Source organism: Pagrus pagrus, assembly GCF_965226575.1.
Source record: "Pagrus pagrus genome assembly, chromosome: 7".
Lineage (NCBI taxonomy): Eukaryota > Metazoa > Chordata > Actinopteri > Spariformes > Sparidae > Pagrus > Pagrus pagrus.
In genome coordinates, this window is record NC_140191.1 from 6,959,917 (window position 1) to 6,981,144 (window position 21,228).

At 42.2% G+C, this 21,228-nt stretch overlaps 2 protein-coding genes and 2 long non-coding RNA genes across 4 annotated transcripts; 2 read left to right on the forward strand and 2 right to left on the reverse strand.

Moving 5' to 3' along the window:
• Positions 1-1,198: 1,198 nt before the first annotated feature.
• LOC311259268 (uncharacterized protein) lies at positions 1,199-14,739 on the forward strand. Its single transcript, XM_084356307.1, has 11 exons — positions 1,199-2,135; positions 3,803-4,024; positions 4,106-5,118; positions 6,248-6,394; positions 9,028-9,105; positions 10,646-10,750; positions 12,226-12,375; positions 12,551-12,718; positions 12,978-13,130; positions 13,495-13,686; positions 13,819-14,739. Exons 2-11 carry the CDS (start codon positions 3,859-3,861, stop codon positions 13,921-13,923), a joined length of 2,277 nt encoding a protein of 758 aa, XP_084212433.1. The 5' UTR covers positions 1,199-2,135; positions 3,803-3,858; the 3' UTR covers positions 13,924-14,739.
• LOC311259269 lies at positions 12,601-15,115 on the reverse strand. Its single transcript, XR_014622846.1, has 3 exons — positions 14,996-15,115; positions 12,958-13,103; positions 12,601-12,691 (listed from the first exon to the last, which is right to left on the reverse strand). It is a non-coding gene; the product is annotated as an uncharacterized lncRNA (long non-coding RNA).
• Positions 15,116-15,682: 567 nt separating this feature from the next.
• On the forward strand, positions 15,683-20,854 carry tektl1 (tektin like 1). The gene is made up of 8 exons (XM_084358005.1): positions 15,683-16,326; positions 16,996-17,280; positions 17,646-17,750; positions 18,309-18,459; positions 18,705-18,871; positions 18,970-19,065; positions 19,160-19,273; positions 20,157-20,854. Exons 1-8 carry the CDS (start codon positions 16,036-16,038, stop codon positions 20,382-20,384), a joined length of 1,437 nt encoding a protein of 478 aa, XP_084214131.1. The 5' UTR covers positions 15,683-16,035; the 3' UTR covers positions 20,385-20,854.
• LOC311260318 lies at positions 18,404-20,175 on the reverse strand. Its single transcript, XR_014622996.1, has 3 exons — positions 20,085-20,175; positions 18,787-18,835; positions 18,404-18,496 (listed from the first exon to the last, which is right to left on the reverse strand). It is a non-coding gene; the product is annotated as an uncharacterized lncRNA (long non-coding RNA).
• Positions 20,855-21,228: the final 374 nt, after the last annotated feature.

The window sequence follows — 21,228 nt, forward strand, 5'->3', positions numbered from 1 at the left end:
CAGCATGATGGAGAGTTTTACCCCCCAGAGAGCTGAGCAGGCTAGTTTTATGTGATATATATATCCTGCCTAATGTAATTTGGTGTTAAATTAACCTTTGAGTGTGTCTTAAATGGTGTGTTTCGTATAAACATCAATCTCACAGTTATTGTTGGACAGAAACTTTTGCCCAAACCATGTAAGTTATTTATATTCTGATTTTCATTCATTTTCAGTTATTTTAATGCTTTTTTGTGGCATCTCCCTCTGAAATATGAGGTTGACTATATATCTGTGAATTGTGGTTGTGGGATGTAACAGTCACATCAACATGTTAGAAACAATCTCTAGAAATCTCAACGTTTTTAATGATTTACAGTCCATCGTTTACAGTGATTATCTGTCTGCGTTTGATCCTATAAGATTGCTTTATATCTGTCCCATGTCATTGTTGAGATGTTTGTGTAGCTTGTCCTGATGATAATCTGTGTAGGTAGTGTTCACTCAGCCCCTGACTGCAGACTACACATGTTGACACTTTTGCCATTTACACATGATTACATCAAAGCAGCATAGGGGGAGTGATCAATCAATAAAATCAATTGATTTTCTTTAATTAACTGATTCATAGGGGCTGGGTTGTGGATTCTGAGCTAATAGAGCCTCAACCTTGTTATGCATGCACAAAATACAATTTTATATAAGCTGGAGATGCTCAACGACAAACTAATTATCCTGCATAAGATCATGTGACTACTCAAGTCATAAAATAGGAAAAAGTAACACATAATTATTAGATATTAAGTCATGGTTATGAAATAAACAATCTCAAAACTAGGACTTTGTTTCTCATAATTGTGAAATAATAATAATCATAATGATGAGATACTATCTCATAAGAAAGCTAAGACAGTATTTCATAATTGTGATGGACTGTCTTATCATTTTGAGGTATTAAGTCATAAGAATTAGATTATTTCTGCTTTTATTCTGCAGGACAAAGCCAAAAGCCTCCTCCAGAGGGCGTAGAAGAGTTGAAGGGGATGCAAACATACTGTGAACTCAGTCAAATCTTAACACAGGCATGAAACTCATATTTGATATCAATTTAGTGTTACTTTATATTATTATTTATCATGCTAATTGTGAATACACGTCCGTAAATGCATTTAGAAATGGTATATAGAAGACGCTTCAGAACTTGCCTGAGAATCATCATATTTCTAAGTTTTATTCAGTATCAAAGCAATCAAATAATAGTTATCCGTACATGTATGGGTACAATGCAAACAGGAACAGCTAATAGCTAATTCGGCATACTTTTAATGGTGCCAGTGTCCCAAAAATGTGGACATATTTAGGCTTAAATAGAGAAAACCAGTACCAAAATGGTAAATCACAGACCGGTTTACATGTTAAATCTTAACACACAGACATGATACTGATGTTGATATCATTTAGTGTGACTTTATAGTGTTATTTATCAAGCTAATTGTGAATACTCGTCCATAAATTCCCTTAGAAATGGTACAGACAAGCCGCTTCAGAACTTGCCTGAGAATCCTCTTATTTTTATGTTTTATTCAGTATCAAAGCAATCCAATGATAGTTACATGTATATTTATGGGTACAATGTAAACAGGAGATACTTATTGCTAATTCGGCTCACTTTAAATGCCAAAAATGTAAACAAATAAGGCTTGAAAAGAGAATACCAGCACCAAAATGGTAAATCACAGACTGCCACGAACACTTTTTGTATTAAGAAGCTGTTATAAACATTGTAGTGTGTGCAGTGAGGTGTGTGTTCATGACATGCCCTCCTCCTACTGTGGATGAACTGTGTAACAGTCCCATTAAAGCCTCTGAGCCAGCGTCAGCAGACCTCCCCTCCTCTTCCTCCTCTTCCTCCTCGCGCTGCTCCAAACAGGTATGACTGATGACGTCGGCAAGGTGACACCCACCTCTCTGCCTCTGCTCCGGTGTGCTGCTGCTGCAACTGCAACGACTCCAGGATCAGTTCCCGGTGGAGATTTTGTTCTCGCTGTGAGAAACGTGTCACCGTCCACTTCGCCTCAGTCCTCCGAGACCACGATGACGGTTTCCTCCTCGCTGGACGGACTTTAACTTTTGACACGTTCAGCGCGGACTCACACGTAAGACTGCGCTTTAAAACACTTCATATGAGAGCTGACTGTGTGTTTGTGAAGCCTCTTTGTTGAAACCGGACCGAGCTGAACTGTGCTCTTCATATTCCTGCCTGCGTGTTGAAGCGCCGGAGCTCCTCTTTCGCAGGCTGACGTTACTTTCACATTGAATCGCTGCACCTCAGCCGCTTAAAATAGATTCAGACAGACGACACTTCAACTGTTTTCCACTGGATGATGAAGGGTTTCTCTGTGGAAGCTGTTTTTGAGAGGGATTACTCCCTTTGAATTGTTGATCCAAAGGTCATTAACGCAGTGCATCGCGTTTTATGGTTGTTTATTCTCGGTTTCCGTGGGCAGAAAACATATTTTCACGTCAAAATCACGTGTCGAAATGGTTTTATTCTGCCTCGACTGGGTGGAAATGAGTCGAGGTATCATTTGCAGGCGTCCTGTGAGGGGCGACATGTTCATGTTGAGGAGAAAGTTTCATTCATCGACGGTCTGACTGGGTTCACTGTCAGCGTGGCTCAAGGTCGACGTGTCCCGCCCTGTGCGAGGCTATACTGCAACCACCCAGCAGCTGTGAGCTGTAATAAACCGGCCAAAACATCCGTGCAGGAGCGAGATAACACGACATCATGTGTCAAAGCACCCGGGAGACAGTTAATATGTCAAACTGGTTGGATTAGATGGATCTGTTGAACTTCCCCTGACCTGTTGTGATGTGAGGAGAGAGCTGGAAAATGAAGTCAGCATCAACTCAGAAACAATATTTCAAAACAAGCTGACAGCTGTTGGGTCAAGGCCAGGTCCACTTTAATGACTTTCTCTTCCGTCTTTCCTATCATGAACACTGACAATAAAGCTGGTTCTCAGGGTCAGTTCCTATGGAAGACCATTTCTGCCAGAAAACAAAAAACAAAAAACCAAGTTGATAAAAAGAATATTCCCATTCCCAAACTTCCCCTTAATTATTTGACTTTATGTGAATTTATGACATTTAAAGTCAGAATTATTAGAAAAAAAGTCAAAATAATGAGATACAAAATCCAATTTATGAGACAAGTCACAATTGTGAGATAATAAATAAAGATTATGAGATGTACGGTCAAAAGTATGATGTGTTAAATCCAATTCATGAGATAAAAGTCATGATTATGTGATTAAAAAGTTAGAATTATTAGATAAAAAGTCAGATTTATTAGTTAAAAAGTCAAAATTATGAGATTGAAGTGGCAATTATGACATCAGAAGTCAAAATTATGACATACAAAATCAAATTCATCAGACAAGTCATAATTGTGAGATAAAAAAATAAAGATTATGCGATATAAGGTCAAAATTATGAAAGGTTAAATTCAATTTAGGAGATAAAAGTCATGATTATGTGATAAAAAGTTAGAATTATAAGATTAAAATGTCAAAATTGATCTCAAATTTTAAAAACTGATGCCACATCACAATACAATGACATCACATTTAAGACAATATACAGTCCCATATCACGACAACGATATATTGATACATGCCTAGCCCTATTCATGCTTATGTGACAGTATATCAGAATATTGTGTTAGGATAAGGATAGAAAAGAGTCTGATCTTGAATTGACTCCCTCCAGTGTTGGGAACCGCTGCTGTAAATGCGTCCCTGTTCTTTCTTTAAATCCGCAGAGAGTTTTCAGCATCTATCGGACGACAAGGGCGACAGTAGCAGCCCTCTGTCCACGATGTCCTCCAGAGGTAAAAATGACTCGTGCCGAATATGTGGTGGAACGCTCCAGGGAAACCAAAGGCGATGGCTGTTTGGAGGCCAGAATAAAAAGAGTTGTCAGACCCCGACAGAGTCCCTGAGAGGAGGAAGCCTGTCCCGGTCGTCCCTGAGCAGCCCCTGGGGTGAGTCTGGAGCAAAAGGAAATAAAGAAAGGTGTTTGATCACATGTTGTATGTCTGAAGTAACTTGTCCTCTCTTCACAGGCAGTACATTATCTCTGGGTTCCTCAGTGTCTCTCTCCAAGTCCCAGCTATCCCTGAGCTCCCCGTCCAAAGGAATGGATCTGCTCTCTGTGCTGACTCACATACTGGGGCAGTCTGTACCCCGGGGCAGTGAACAGGGGGAGTTTGTGTGTGGCAAATGCGTGAGCGTCCTCGAGCGGGTGTTCAAGTTCGACTCGGTGATAGCCAGGGTGAGGGTCCTTTCGTCCGAGAGGCTGCAGAAGCTGACGCAGGAGAGGGACAAGATCAGACAGTGGGTGCGCCAAAACTACCGCCAGAGACACCCACAGGACTTCCAGAGCCGGGGCAGCATCAGCGAGGAGGACGGAGAGCTAGAGAAGGAGGGCTACAGGGATATGCTCAAGGAGAATATGGCGCTCTCAGAGTACGAGTGCTGGTCCGAGAAGTGGGACACGTGTCCTTATTTTATAAGAACAGGAAAAAGATGCCGAAAGGGCAAAGGGTGCGAAGGCTGTGATTCGTTACGGGTGTCCGATTCGGATTATGAGTCTGTTTGTGGGGTTCCTCGGCGACTACCTTTTCAACCTTTCTCCCCGTTGTCATTGTCACGGGACAAATCCCGGAGCATGCCCCTCCACTGGCAGAGGGTGCCATCCATCAACTCCAGCCCGTCTTCACTGGCGGGGTCCTGTCTCTCCTTACAGGCATCTTCCCGCACCGAGTCCATTCAGTCACTGGACTCTCTTGATGGCAACGACCCGTTTGACTCACCAGGCGTTCAGACAGCCAACTTTGTGCTGAAGGAGCTGAGAAGTATTGAAGGAAAACTGCTCAGTTCGCCATCAGGGAGTAGGATCCCAATCTTGGGCAGGAAGGAAGGCAGGTACTCAGGTAAAGGTGGAGAGATAAGGTCACCCTCAGTGAACAAGGTGCTGAACTTTGTGGAGGTGGAGAACGGAGGGGATGAAATGGATGAAGAGGACGGGGACGTGCTAACAGAGCTGAGGGACGAGTTCATGCCTCTTCATCGAGAGGTGAGTATTTTCATTCTCGTCTGAGCATCCCAGGCGAAGTGAATAACATTGATCATCTTGATACGACGCCGTGCTCCTCTGGGAAATCTTGGGTCCCGGCTTTCATGTGGATGTCACTTCCTCATGCGAACAGTACTCCTGATGGCAGTGGCAAGGACAGCAGGACAATGCCCGAGGAACATGACAAAGAACCCAGATCCCAATCCGATCAAGCATCCTTCCTCGGGACATGCTTGACCAAGTCCGATCCATGGAGGCCCACATCAGACGTGGCTGTAACCCGTTGAGAGGTGCAGCCTCCATGGATGGACTTGGTCAGGCATGTCTCATGGATGCTAGATTAGATTGGTATTTGGAGAATTCAGAGGCCAGAGCTCTTTTCCTTGGGCACATTGTCCTGCTGGGAGGGGCCACTGTCATCGAGGAAGGAGTGTCGTTGTCATGATGGGGTGTAGTTGGTCTGCAACAGTGTTTGAGAGGGTGTTGTGTGTAAAATAGCATTCACCTGAATACCAGGGCAGAAAATTGCATTGTAAGGAAATGATCCATGTAATTCACTTCACCTGTCAGTGGATTCAAGGTTGTGGCTGATCGGTGTATGTACTGTACGAATGTTAGAACTGACTACATGCTGTGTGCTAGTAGGAGTAAATATTGACACAGTGTGCTGCAATAGGTAATCTGGGAGCAATTTATGTCAGTCCCTGCAAGATTAAAACAACACACTTGTGTTTGTACTACAGCAACCTACGTTTACTGATAGGACATTGCAATAGACCAAGCTATGGCATAGATGTTGGCGTTTCCTGATTTTAAATGCTGTAATACAGTAAAATTATGTAATTGTATTAACTTAATCATTATATTCACAATACTGTTGATTATTACTCATAAATCTTATTGTTTTAGTGTTTTGTGAAAGTACCAATAGTCTTATAATATCATCACAATATTAATATTGAGGTATTTGGTAAAAAATATAACGACTTCTAGCTTAATCCTAGCATTTATTAACCGCTTTTGAAGAGATTTCAAAAATATCGAGGTAGATATCGTGCATCACGATACAGCCTAAAGATACGGCCATACCGCCCACCCCTATTTACTATGAAATCATTCGTCATTTCAGAGCACAACTGGCAAGGTTCACCACGCTTTCAGGCAGCTGCGAGGCCAGCTGGACCAAGCTGTGTCCCGCATCAGGACCCTGGAGGCCGAGCTGAAACATGGGAAGAGCAAACCAACTGAGGTCAACGGATCTGAAGACTGGGCCCCTGTAAGTTATTCAGTCTGTTTTCTCTCTAACCTCATTTGAGGCCTTCAGCTATATGTGAAAAGAGTAGCTGGCATTTTGGTCGGTATGGCTTTCTTAGCTTAGTTAAGCATAAATACTGGAAATGGGGGAGGGGGGAGCATAGGTTCTTAAAGGTCATTTATAATCATCAGAGGACTGTTTCATAAACACTTTAAAGTTCCTCACAGTCACTTTAAATGATAGTTTCACATTAGTCAGGTGTCCACATGTACATAAACATAGGTTTTACTTGCTGTAATCATTCCTCTTGTTCATAGTGAACATTAAGAGATGTCTTCTGGGGAGATTTCCAACGTTTCAGCCTTTTTAGTACAAAATTTCCTCTGCGGGTACATTCCCTCCACCACGTCGTAACACAGAAACACTGTCCAAGGAAACAAAAGAGGATATTCAGTACAAAAAGACAACAACTTGATTTCTCTCACTAAGGAGTCAGACGGTGGACTTGTCTCCTCTATCACTAACATCTGGAACCCTGTTAAGAAGGGATCTCTTATTGTTATATATTTTGTGGAGTTGTGCACTCGCATCATCCCGATTGTCTCCAATGTTCAAACCCAGAGAAACCTGTCACTTTCATTCAAGACAATGGTGCATTTCATTTTGGCCCTGTCGCAACAACTTCTGGAGAAACGGTACGTCAGAGTGAGGAAGGAGTCACATCAGATTTTTATCAGTAAGGGTGGTTGTTTGGATTAAAAGAATGAGATATAACCTTTCATGTTCGTGGGTGAGCTTTAGAGGTGCTGAAAGCCAGGAACTCTTTTTTTTTTTTTTTTTGCCGGATGCCATCTATAGCTTCATATTGAATAAAAAGATATGAGTGACTTCAATTCTTATCTGACTCGGCAAGAGAGCGAACAAATGTGTTGCCCAGAATGTCAACTGCTCCTTTTTGAAAAGGTTAACAAGGTCAGAGGCATAATTGATTGTTAAAATTGATATTTTGTACATTAATAGTTTATAAATATATTAAAATATGTAAAATGTCATATCAATAAAAATCAAATCGAAAAATGTATCAACTCAATAATAATAAAATAAGTGGAGACTGAGTTGAGATGTTGGTGAGGTTGTGATGTAACAAACATTAACCTGCACAGTTGTTACTTTTTACCAGCTGTCATAAGAGATAATGACCCCTGACCTTTTTTTAAGACAAGCAAAACAGGTTTATTACAAAGCGCAACATTGCACAGCAGCTCCTCAGGCACACGTCCAAACAGCTCCATAAACCGCTGTGTGAGTGTTGACCGGGCACAAATATAACATTGTGAAAGGAATGGAGGGTGGGTGCACTGAGTTTTGTGCCTGTTGAAGGGTGTGTCTGCGTTTCCTCATTTTACAGGTGCAGATAAAGACGCGCACACACGCGGCCTTTTTCTCTGGAATCTTCCCCGACCGGTGCGGTTTGCCCCGGGCTCTGCAGTCTTATGATAGAGGATATCATTAAAAGGCCTCTCAGCTGCTTCACATGACCTGATCTCTATCAGAATGTGCAGCTCTGTGCTCTCATGATGATTTGAATATTAGTAAGAATCAGTGCGGAGTGCCAGAAGGCCTAAACCGACGCAGCAGTCAGTACGTGTACGAACAAATCATTATCAACCTATTTCACCTGTGTCACTGAGTGAATCAGTTCTTCACAGTGTGTCACTTCCTTGGTAAAAGGCAGCGAAAGCCACTGAAACAATCATAATCTAAGAACTCAGGGTAAGCAGGGTAACCGTCGTGTGAAATCCTTGTACATTTGCTAATTTACGGTATTAAATTCTGCTGTATTCGTGTTATTAAAAGTATATAATACAAGTGGTGGCTTAAAGGACACAGAAGCCAGCTTGTGATCGGAGGGTCGATGGTTCAGTTCCTTGGAGCAGCAGATTAAATCTTCCTCATTACCTTCCCTGAAGTGCCCTTGAGCAAGGCCCTTAACTCAAACCACTCCAGTGAAGCTGTCAGATTGTGGTTGCACTGGGAAGCTTCCAGGTCTGAATGTGATCTGCCAGTTCCTGGGGGGAAAAAAAAGGTTTGGGAGTTTATATCAAGTTTCAATCTGTCAGGACATAATATGTTGTGAAAACAAAATAAAACGGTCGTTCAGCCTTCTGTTCTCATTCCTCTTAGGGTCATTCTAATTCATAATAATAATCGTACTGGGAAAATCTCTCACCATTGTGTCTGTAAGCCTGCTAGTTCCTTGAGTTTGTTAACAGTAAATAATTTCTCAAAATTTGCTGTGTTAGATCCTTAAATTTGCGGGAATTGGGCCTGGAAAGCCATTGAAAAGTCCTAGAATCTGATGATTAAAGGCTCATTAATGCTCAACGTTGGATACCCAGATGGATAAGGACGGAGCCTTCTGTCCATACTCTGCGTTCATTTCGCCAGTAGTTAAAGCGAGACACAACCACAGGACAACAAGGAACCTAAAAAAGAAAGAACGGTCATTATGTCAGCCTTGCTTTAGGGCTAGAGTGTGGTGGGGTATATTTCACTCAGCCTTACCCAAGACTCATTAAATTATCACCACAGTTTCATCTACTGCGCTGACTTTTAAAAGAAACCATTGTCATTTGTTTTCCTCTTTCCCCCAGCTGGTGCAGGAGGAGGGTGGCAGTTCCCTGCTGCAGAGCTTCGGTCACTCCCTCCACAGCCGGGAGCGTGTGATCCAGGTGGGTGAGGTGATGAGGGGAGACAGGACTCAGTCATGCACGCAGCAGTCGGATCTTCTGGCTCAAAGCTCGCTGGAATGTTGTTTGTCTTTGAAGTCACTGTACGCCCTTAAAGTGGCAGTGCCAGAGCTGCATTCGCTTTGTGTGTTCAGTACATTGTACCGGTGACACTGAAGTATGTTTTCTTAAGCTGTGAGCATGACTGTTCTTATTTTTAGCTGCTGGTCACGTTAATGATTTACAGCAGGAATTGAACTGGACTGTTGCACTCTCAAGTTACTCTGGATAAACACGATTGTAATGCGGTTAAAGCAAATACGACTGTCCTGTCAAAAAGATGACCAAAGACTTTTTTATCTGAAGTGTAGCCTGTTAAAGTGGCTGTATAACAACATTGTGGTTTTATTCAGTTACACACCAATAACCTATCGATTTATTAACTTATTTATAAGTTTGCGAAATATTTGTTTTAGTAGACAACGGATGATATTGAAAATTTCACTTCACTCGACGATTAATCTGCCGCGCCAGCTTATTTATTTTTCTCTCACGTCTCAATCTACGAGGACACACTACCTCAAACACAGCAACACATAGTACACACAGGATAATCTAACATTTTCCCCGTTTGTTTTTGTGTTTAACAGTTCAAATTGACTTGTGAAATAAGTTATTTATTTAAATAAATGATTTAAATTTGACCAAATGGCCGAAAAATTTGTTTAAAAAAAGTTTAAACTGAAAAATTTATAGAATCGAAAGACAAATCGAATTGTGGATTTAGAGAATCGTGACTCACCTAGTTCAAACATAACAAAACCCATATGACTGGTTAGTTAAGCTTTACAAATGTTGGTAGATGCCTGGCTAGCTGTTTCCCCCTGCTTCCAGTCTTTGTGCTAAGCTAAGCTAATCAGCTGCTGCTCATCTAAGTTTTGCCAAGAAAGCCAATAAGCATATTTCTCAAAATGTCAAACTATTCCTTTAACGCATGCAAGTAGTGCAGGTGTTACACTGTACGCTCACATTAAAGATCAGCTGTTTATATGCACGCAGTACACTGAGTTTGATAGGCCGTGAATGGTATGATAAAAGGAAAATCATGTTCCTAAATGTTGTTTACCTCAACAACTCTCCCTCTCTGAACTCTGAGTGCATCTTGTGGCTTCAAAACAGATTTCTGCAGGTTTGAACAGATTTAAGTTTCAGGGTGAGTTGATAGGTAATGAATGTGGCTGCCTGTTTGATGGATCTGTAGTTTATGACGGCGCTGTCAGATGTTTGCGTGGGTTCTCATTTGCATTTATATCAGCTTGGCTCTGGCGTATCCAGTGTATGAACACGTGCCTCTGGTTATCATGGCCCTGTGTGCTGCTGGTTCATGCTTGAAATGGCTTCATAAACTCAAAACTCAGCACTTAGATGAGCCTTAAATCTTTAACCTCAAGTCAAGAAAAGTTAAAATGTTTTTCCCAGACAGCTGTTAGATGTGTGTGTTTCTAATTTTGCGCTAAGCTGACAGATATTTCCTCTTTTCCAGGACTGCATGGGTCTGATCAGAAGACTGTGTGTGGAGGAGGCAGCAGGGACTGAGCTGAGCAACAAGCTGACTGAGAATCTGAAGGAAATTCTCTCTGAAAACAAGGTTAGAGCCAACACCATCCTGGTCACTGACGTCGAGTGCTGAATGCTGGATCTGCTTGTGATGACACAAATTACCCACTCGCTGAAGCATAGCAGTTATCGACACGAGCAGAAAGACTTTTGCTGATAGTCATCAGACTCGATCGTCCTGGCCCGGAAGGCTTTTGTGTGAGCTGTAAAGGTCTTGTGACGGGTATTTTTTCTACCCCATGCCTGCTGGAAGTTTTACCAGTGTAACAGTTGCATGTCAGCAATTTCCTCTGTGAACATTACTGCTGAAACTAGACTTGGGTTAAAGGAACAGTTCACACAAAAATCAGTCATTCCAAAACAACTGAAGTAGATGGGGATTTGTTTAAAATGTAAAAAAACAACAACCAGAAAGTGTAATTACGTCACCGTGTTTGTATGCCTCCATGCACCAGTCAAGCCATGTTCCAGAGCCGTGGAGTTGAATAATGTCCAATATTATTATGTCACAGTATATTTAACCTCTGACCTTTTGGATATCAAATGTCATAACTTCATCATTTTATCCTGTCAGACATATGTTTGTCAAATTTTATTGTACTTATCGTATGAATTCTTGAGATCTTGAGATCAGTTCATTCTCGAGTCCAAGTGGACATAATGTGTCGCCGGCAACGGAGGCATTAAAGCATAAAATGGCTCCATACAGCTTGTCCAGTGTAATGAAAGTCTCCAGAAGTTCTGAGATCCAAAGTTAATTTGAAAAGACATTATTTGCACCCATTTTAAGCCAAAATCTTTCCAATAGCTGCTGCTCGACTGTGCATCAAAGGTGTAAATAACGCCTTTTCAGAGACTGTGTGGAGCCATTTTATGTTTCTTTCAGTTGATTTTTACGTTGTAAAACAAGTCTTCATCTTCATCAGTTGTCTAGGAGAATGCTGCAACTCTGTTTTGCTGTGAAGCTCCAGAAATACTTTGTGGACTAAAGATCACACAAAGAACAACATCGAAAGGCCTTTTAACAGTGTGACCTTGGAGACAGTTTGGCCTGTAAAATGCAGCATCAGCTTATTTAAGAGCTGATCTGCTGCTTTTCAGAATGAAATGGAGATGAGTGGAGACTAGAGCTGAGAAAAACTACCAACATTATGACTCTCTAGTTGACCAAGAGGCATTTTTCCAACTGGCAACTTTGGTATACTATTTACATTATAGAAACAACTGAACAACTCTTTCCCAAAAGTCAATATAAACAAAAGGCCAATCAGCTGAAAAGCATCTGTTTTGCTGTGAAATTTAAAAATATGAAATAACAAAAGATAAAACTTGTGCGTTAGGATTCGTGTTTGAATTAGTTCCACCTTTTTATTAGCGCTAGTCAAACATTCACCCAGACAGTTTTGCACAGCGGTGGATTAACGCCGACACATCGTCCGGACAGCTCCATGAACAAGTAAATTGGATGTCTCAAATGTAGACGTGACGTGTTTGTGTGATCTGTAGGCTGCCCTGGAGACTATGAGGTCTGAAATGACCGAGAAAGAGAAGAGCATGGAGAAAGAGATCGAGGCACTGAGGAAGGCTGGAAGAGACAGAGAGAGAGACCTCGACACACTCAACACGGTGCTGCAGTGCAACAAGGATATTATTAACGTAAGAGAACACACACACACACACACACACACACACACACACACACACAGACTGTGCAAGCCAGGGGTGGAACTGCATGCTTTGTGGCTTAAAACATGGTTACATCATGCACTGTTCACTCTCTGAGTACTTGCAAGTTTTATGTCAATAAACCTGCATGTTACTCTTGTTCCAGGACCTGCGAGTGTCTCTGGGGGAGAAGGAGCGACTGCTGCAGGAGGTGGAGAAAGAGAGGGAGGTGTGGAGACACAGGGACAGGGCCCTCACCACGGTCCTGCAGGAGAAGGAGGCTCTGATCCACTTCCTCAAAGCGGAGCTGGAGAGATGTCAGAAAGATGTTCAGGTAACACTCCCACACTCACACTTGTACAATTTCAGTTTCTCACTGTCCTGCAGGATGACTGAAGTTATAAAGTGACACAAGTGTACATTTAATCTTTTCCGCCTTTTAAAAGAAAGTTGCAGAACTTTCTCTCTCTGTATTGTTGAATGAGGAACCTGTTCTGCAGTCTGTCTTCTGGCTTCAGACGAGGTTGTTCAGTAAATATTGACTTCAGTGACCACAGGGAAACTTTGACTCACAACATGTCATTTTCCTCCAGGCTCCGTCGGACTCTCTGATTGGTCAGGGGTTGGCTGGGGGTGGAGCACAGCTGGCAGCCTTGTTGGAGGACAGAGAGGGAAACAGCGCCACCTTGTGCGAAGAGGTCACCAAACTCACCACAGCTCTGCAGGAATACCAGGACATGGTGCAGGTGAGGTGTCGGCACGAGGAGAGGATTAGAAAGTTTTGAAAGAGAAAACTGGAAAACAAGAAGCTGCTGTCAACCTGCTACCTCTTGATTTAAAAATGTTTTTTAAATAATAAAGAACCATTCATGAGTGAGCATTAGAGAGGCTGGTAGAAGGATTTTGTTCCCTTCAGACAGAGCCAGGCCAGCTGTTTCCCCCTATTTCCAGTCTTTAAGCTAATGATGATAACTGAACGATACAGGAAATCAAAGGTGGTGTGAGACAAAATGAGCAGAATGGGGCAGGTGTTACAACCATACAACCACAAACACACACAGCAACAACAAATGTACGCCTTAGTAATGAATCTTTTTGCTTCTTCACCAGAGCCAGCAGCAGAGTCACGGTCAGATGGTGTCTTCTCTGACAGCTCAACTCAGAGACACTCAGCAGGAGCTGAGGGAGAAGGAGAAGCAGAAGAAGGAGGCCGATAGAGCCTGGCAGAACATCAGAGAGGACAGAGAGAGGGAGGAGAGGAAACTGAGGGCCAGCCTGGAGAAGAGAGACAAGCTCATAGAGGTAAAGTGCAGGAATCTGTTTGGTCTCAACAAATGTGTAACATCCCTTTTTTAAGATAATCTGAGCTTCAGTATGAATCCTTGAGATGGTGAGTGAGATCTTCTTCTATTTTTTTTTTTTCTTCATTTGTAGCAAATCCTGTTGGATGCTGAGGAGCGGGACCATCTGTTCAGAGAGCTGCAGCAGAACCTGCAGAACAAACGTGAACCTCTGACGGCCATCAAACACACACTGTGATCGAGGACAACTGCGCCGACAAGATGCAAACTAACTGCACACAGACGAACGATTACTTTTGCACTTTCTTGCCTCCTCTATTTATGGTGGTGTATAGTAAGTCTATTTATATTTAGCTCTTTACATTTTTGAGGTTTGCATTTGCAGACCTGCCTCATTCTGGCATGGGCCAAAGAAAAGTTTAATTTTCTATCACAATGACTACGAAGCCTCTCTGAAGTGAATCAGTAATTTCAGACTCAGAGAGTCGGGTACAGGCTGATTGTTTTCAGTATGGAGAGGTCAGGTCTAGCCTCTTAATGCTGGATGTTTAATACTTGATTTAAAAGTCATCTGATTACTGTATTTAGTTAATATTTTGAATGTAATGGGTCTAATGGCTCGGCAGTGATTGGATTTCATTTCATGCAGTGGGATTGTTGGGGATGCAAACATTTCTGAATGGTATTGTAAGCAGATCTAACATTAGTGTGAGATTTGGGTACGATGTTGCTTTAAATCTGAATTTACCTGTCTCTGTTCGACAAAACTTTGCAGCGGTGTCTTTATTTTGTTCGTCTTTTTACATTCTCGGTACAGAACCGCCGATGTTTTTCTGTTCACAGTGCTAGCTTTGCACTCATGGCGGGGGATTACTTAGGACCAAAATATTTTTAACTGCTCTGAATTTCTGCTTTTATACATGCCTCTCTCATTTTGGAACTATTCTCAATTACTTTCTATGTTTACAAGTGTTGTATTGTTGATCTGGGATTTATTACTGGAGACATTTTCTCACTTTTAGCTCAAGAGAATTAAACACTCTGATTCAAATGGCCTATGCCTGCAGATGCTGTTATTTCATCAAAACAATCATATATGTTGTTGAAACATGACCTTCAAACTATGCAGACTACAGGTCTGTTGTTGTTCTTTTAAAATTAGGCTATCTTTAATGTGAGTTAACATAGAAACACAAGAGGGATGACATTTTTGTAGGCTAACCGGAAGTTAGCATCGCCCAGGTTCCCTCGACAAAAATGTGGACTGGATTTTGGATTAAAAAATAAGCTCTGGCAAACATTATACTTACATGTATCAAATGACGTTAGCGGCACAAGTAACATCATTTTAAGCTGGATTGATGCATGTCAACTTTGTCGTAAATAAAGTAAAATATCTAGTTTTGTGTTCAACCGCTCAGTGAACTACATCGTCTCGCTCAACATACGTCATCAACACCAACATGGCCGCCGCCGCCTCGACACAGAAAAACTACTAAAACAGATGAAAATCACAATAAATCTGTCCATACTGACCACTACAGTTATGTAAATGGGTAGTTCATCAGTTCTGTCGGCTGCTAACACACAGGAGCAGCTCTACAATGTTTAAGTTACGGGTTTTAAACGAGACGACGTCACTAACGCGACTGTTGGCTGTGCAGTCTTTTTAATCCCGTATTTTCAGTCTTATATTTCTTTAGTTTGAAGACAAACTGCGACTTTCTTGACTTGGAAAATTATCTTTTAAATTGACAAACATGATATGTGTGATTCATGACACAATTCAAACGGGATAAAAAAAAATTCATTCTCTCTCCATTCACTACCATGCAAAGTTTCTTCCGCGGTCCAGTGAGGGAAACCGGAAGGGGCGTGGCTTCGACGCTCTTTTGCCGAAATGCCCCCTGGGAGTCGTAGTTCACATCTCCCAGAGTGTGTTTGATTCTATCTTTCATCAAAAAGCCAGATAATCTCTGACGCCGGTGTTAAAAATGTTGTACTGATGATTAAACGAAACAGTTTAATGCCGACTCAACCTGTAGATGTGTTTCGACTCTGTGTCACGTAAAATTGTAAATGTAAAAAAATAAAACGGAAGTGTAGGAAACCTGAAATAGCAATACCCTAAAAGCCAGTGCTGAATGACAGTGCCCCCTGTCTTCATGTCTACTACAGAGCCTTGAGTTTCTTGTTACTTCAGGAACTGTTGCTATGGAGCTGATACCTCAACACCTCACAAAGTTTTGACCCTGAATGCCTCACAGTGGTAAGTAGATGGATTTATGACATCCGGAGACCTGGCAGCTGAGAGTGAAGTAGTTATTTGTAGGACAGTGCATGTGAAGGAATGCAGGTCCAGTCGGTGCCTCTCGGTTCTGTCACCATCGGACCGGAGTCTTGGCGCGATGGCACGGTCCGCTCCATCCGGCGAGCGGAGCGCCTGGTGCGGCAGACTCGGGCCGGGCGGTCCGGGACCTTGAGCCGGCCCCGGAGCTGCAGCGCCGCCGCCGGTCTCACCCCAAAGATCACAGACAGCACAGCGGAAACAGCCGAAGATAAGATCACACAGGAGGGATGGGAAGAGAGTCGTGACTCCTGCAAAAGTAAGATGTCGAGGCCTCAAACTACAGGAGCAATGGTGAGCAATGACAGATGACAGACTTGATCCACTATTTGTTGTCTTAAAGTGGCACTGTGTAGTTTTGGAGAAGACATTCAAACTCAGAATATTAGATTAGATTAACAATATTAATGACGTAATGATACAAATAAATTTTTCCCCATAACTAAATAAACAAGCTGTTTTCAGAGGAAAATAACAATCGCAGAACACAGTTGGAAGCCAGAAAGGTGGCAGGGTCCGCCACATATAAACAAAGTAAAACAGTATGAAATTGTGTTGTCCTTTAATGTCAGTTTGAGTCGTGAAAACAAAGAGAGTTTGTTTATTTAGTTTGTTTCAGCATACAAAACAATTAAAAAGTAAATGAAGAGCTTTCTGCTCTGATTACAATTTCTTCCCCAAAACTACATAATGCACCTTTAAATGAAAAGTGGGGACAACTGAATGATATCTGACTTAACAACATCTTTGGCAAAATAACAATAATGACTAAATAAAAGTACTGTATTAAAAAGTGCAATATTTCACTTGGAAATGTGGTGAAGTAGAGTTTATAAAGTTGTATATCACGGAAATACTGAAGTACCTCAAAACTGTTTTGAAGCACAGTATTTTAATAAATGTACTAACTTTCCACCTCTGACTCAAACATGTGATATCTTGCTATCCAACTCTCCTCGGAAGTTTCCCAGTGGTTCCCAGAGGACCTCCGTGGCACCGTTCCCCTCTACCAGCTTACGTGAGCAGTGTGCCGGAGCCAGCGTTGCCGTGGCTGGTGAGTACATGCGGAGGGTGCGGGAGGTTGAGGGCCAGCTGCGCAGGCAGGCCGGCAGGGTGACGCAGGAGGGCGTCAAGCTGGAGAGGGAGAGGGTTCACCTGGAGAGGATGCTGCGCAGCCTCAGGACTGACCTGACTGTCAACAGGAGGAGCTCGGAGGGGAGGACCAGGAGGCCGCCCACTGCTGAGACGGTGAGTTTACACATTTAACCAAGAAGCAAATGCACATCACAATACACATCCAGTACTGCTTTGGTGCTCTGCCTAAGCCTTATAATATAAAAAAGACCTACATATGCACCACAACCAAAAAATGCAATGTATGTTTCACAAACATCCATAAAACTTGTGTTAAAATTCCTAAAATCACTAATCCAGACAAGGTACTGCTCACATCAAATCATTTTTTAAATCCTTTCAATAACGACTGAATGATGAATGTGATATCCAACACCAGTCTGGGTGTAAGTGATACAGCAGACTGTGGATTTTTTCATTACGTTGTGTATTGTGAGCTCCATTCATCAAGGGGAGATGACAGGTCTGCTCTGCTGCAGGACAGAGACGGTGCTGATTACTTGTTGCTGTGTGAGAGAAGAGAGCTGGCCCAGTTGAAACAGGATCTGGAGGGGGCACTGAGAAACACACTGACCCAGCTACAGGTGATTTACAACGTCACTGTTCTGTCTTCACCAGCTGACTCATTTTCCTCCCCCGTGGTCTCTTTCTCTCCACTTGTCTCTCCATGTGATTTGCTGGCATGACCGATGGAAGAAAAACAACACCGCCAAAGCTGTCACGCACCAATAACCTCAGCCCTTCTCTCTACATTAGTGACATCACTGGAGGCAATTTATCTGATTACATGCAGCTTCCTCCCTCTGTCTTACATGTTGACATTTTACAGACAGACTAAACACCTTTCAAACAAATCAAAATGCATTTCAAAGTGTTTTACAAGTGATTGGAAAAAAAACATGGCATAGTAAGAAGGTCCTCCAGCGAGCTGTTCCAACAGCAGGGAGCGTAAAAGCACCATCACCAAATGTTTTGCTTTTGCTTTGTGGAGCAGCTAAAAGAGAAGAGCCAGAGGATCTGAGGGGCCTCCCTGGCTCATAAACTAAAAGCGATAACAATCATAATAATGATCATAATAATAAAACAGCAATGGAATTAATCGTTAGCTGCAGCCTCTTTAAGTCCCCCTCTGTCTCTTCCAGGCCCTGGGTCAGAGCAGCAGACAGCTGCTGGACTGTGCCGGTGAGAGGGCTCGTGTCCTGGAGCTGCTGCCTCACAGCGGCTCTGCTGGAAGACACCGCAGCGCTGCTCAGACCTTCACCAAAACAGAACCCATCAGCCCGTTTACACCAGGTACAGTCAGGACACCAAGCGGGACCCGGCTCAATCCCTACAGGCACACATGTTGTTGAAGCAAGAAAAGCAGCACTCAAGAAGAAGTGAAAAATTAGCGTAATTTTGAAAAAACAAAAAACAGTTTCATTAACAAATTATCACTTTAAACCACAAATATATTTAAATAAATCCCTATCGGATCTGTTCATAATAGCTTGTTTATGAAACCATTTTTACATCTGTTTAAATTTGTCCTCTTGCAGAATGTAAACAGGCTTTAGAGGCGTCCATTTTGACAGTCAACCAGTCAAAGCTACTGAGGGAAAACATCAGACGGATGCTAACCAGCGCTATCACCATGCAGAAAGCTGTTCACCGCTCCATCAACGATGGCCTGGTGAAGAAAATAGCAGAGACAGTCAGTCTGCAGGTAGACATTCATCTTCGCATGTAATACAGAAATACTCCGACATCATTTTAACAGCAGAATAATAAAACAAAGTTTCCAATTATAACTGTCTTTTGTAGCAAAACCTGACTCTGATGTCTGCAGCCACCAGGCAGGCCATGTTTCGCAAGCAGAGGGAAATTAACTGTATTCGTCACAGCCACGGCAGAGCGCAGGTCAGTGGTTATGTTGAACAGGATTATTGAATTTATCTGAGATTCAGTGACAAACACAAAGTGATGGTTTCCCCCCGTGTTATTCTCTCTACAGGGTCCAGAGTACAGCGGTGACATACTGTCCGGAGAGAAACTCAACAGGCCTCTGGTGCAGGTTTATCAGAGACACCCAGGGACGCAGTTACCTGAGGCTGCTCATCTCATACAGGTGGTTACTGCTTCAAAATGTCTATTTATGTTTTCAGATACACTCACAAATGATGGAGACAGAAACTTGTCTTGGGCCCAGTTAATTTCTTCACAACCAAGCAACCTAAAGGTTAATAAATAATGTATTAAGCATTTGTCAGTCCATTAAACTGACCTTAAATAAAAGTATGCTTTATTATAAAGTGGTGAAAACTATGCTAGATAAAGGCTTGGCTGACAAACAAACCTTATGTGAGCTCGCACTCACACGTCTGCAGACCACAGTCTGCGTAACCAGTGTAAACCAAACCACAATAGGGTCTTGTCTCTAGATACTGCGTCTGCATGGTAACTGTAAAGGGCTGCAGATAAACAGAGACACAAACACTTACAACAACTTGGAGATACAGTTATTAATCAATTAGTTGTCAACCATTAAACTAATCATCAACTATTTTGGAAAAATAAAATTGGTCTGAGTCATTTTTACAGACAAAAATATCAACATTTTCTGAATTTCACATTCTTAAATGTATAGACCCAACAGCTGATGGAATAATCAAGAAAACAAAGATCGTCAGATAAATCAACAATTAAAATAATCACATGCCGCAGTTCTACGGTCACTTGAAAACAGGTTATTAGAGCAAATAAACAAGGTGTGGAGAAGAAGTTCATCCTTCCACTGTATCTCTACAAGTTCTCTCCTCGTGTATAGTAAGAAAACAAACACAAACACAGTGCATACCAGAATCTCTTCGTATTCAAATATTTGCCAACAGATGTTCACACCATAAATTTAAAAAAACATTCAGTGGTTTAACACTGACCTTTTTTTCTCATCTGCTGAGCGTCTCAAACAAACCAAACCAGGCTGCATGTGTTTCCTGTTTGTCTTTCAGGGCAGTGCAGTGCTGAGGCGATGTCTGACGTCCTCTGAGGGTGAGCTGGCGAGGCTGCAGCGCACCTTTCTGCAGCTGCTGGATGACCTGCATGGCAAGAGAGCGGCAGCTCATGTGGACGCAGCTGTCGTCCGCATGAGGCGTCAGCAGGTGGACAAGAGAGCCATGCCTTCTTTCCTCCAGCAGGAGGCCTGCAGAGGCCAACTCCCCCTGTCCTATGCTCAGTAGAGCTGCAGCAAGCAAGTAGAGAGAGAGGATAGTGTTAAGTGTGTTGTGAGACAGAGGGAGCAGCCATGTGCGAAATGTACAGTTTCAAGATAAGTTAGATGGAAAAAAAGCTAAACTGTGTGGCCAAATGTATATGGACAGCCCTGTTGACATGGGCTTGGTTTTGGCTGGGCCCTTTAGCTCCTAGTGAAGATACTGGGTACTACAAAGTCCTGAGAGTTTGGAAACTGTTTTCAAGGTTAGGAATAAGCTTTCAAATACATTTCTTAAAAAATATTGATTTTCAACCAGATTTTTTCAAAATCTGGTGTTTCATCTACACAGTCACCTGTCAACTTAAAATCTTATAATATTTTAAATGAAACGATTCTGTCATCATATTTATTTATTTATTATCTTCTGGCATCGAAATTAAAGTCCAAAAAATATTTTTCACAATTACATTTATAAAAATGTAATCACCTTGAGACTCTGGAAATACTTGGTTTAGGTATCTTGAAAGTGCTTGAAAAGTGCTTGAATTTATATATATATATATATATAAAAAACATAGATTTAAGATTCTTTTCTGGCATCTTCATGCTTTATTGGACTGATTGAGAGTGGAGACGGACATGAAATAGGTGTTAAAGAAGGGGGAATGACAGATAAGATACCGCTGGCTAGAATCTAACCATTTGACTGCCAAGGCGCTCGCTGTAGATATTATTTTAAGGGAATAGTGTGCTTCCAGCTTTGTGGCAACAGTTTGGTCTATAAAGAAATGTTTTTCCCGGTTTGTGGAAGAGCTTGAATGGCCTACATGGAGTCATGGCCTCAACCTCGTCTGGCAGCTTTGGAATGA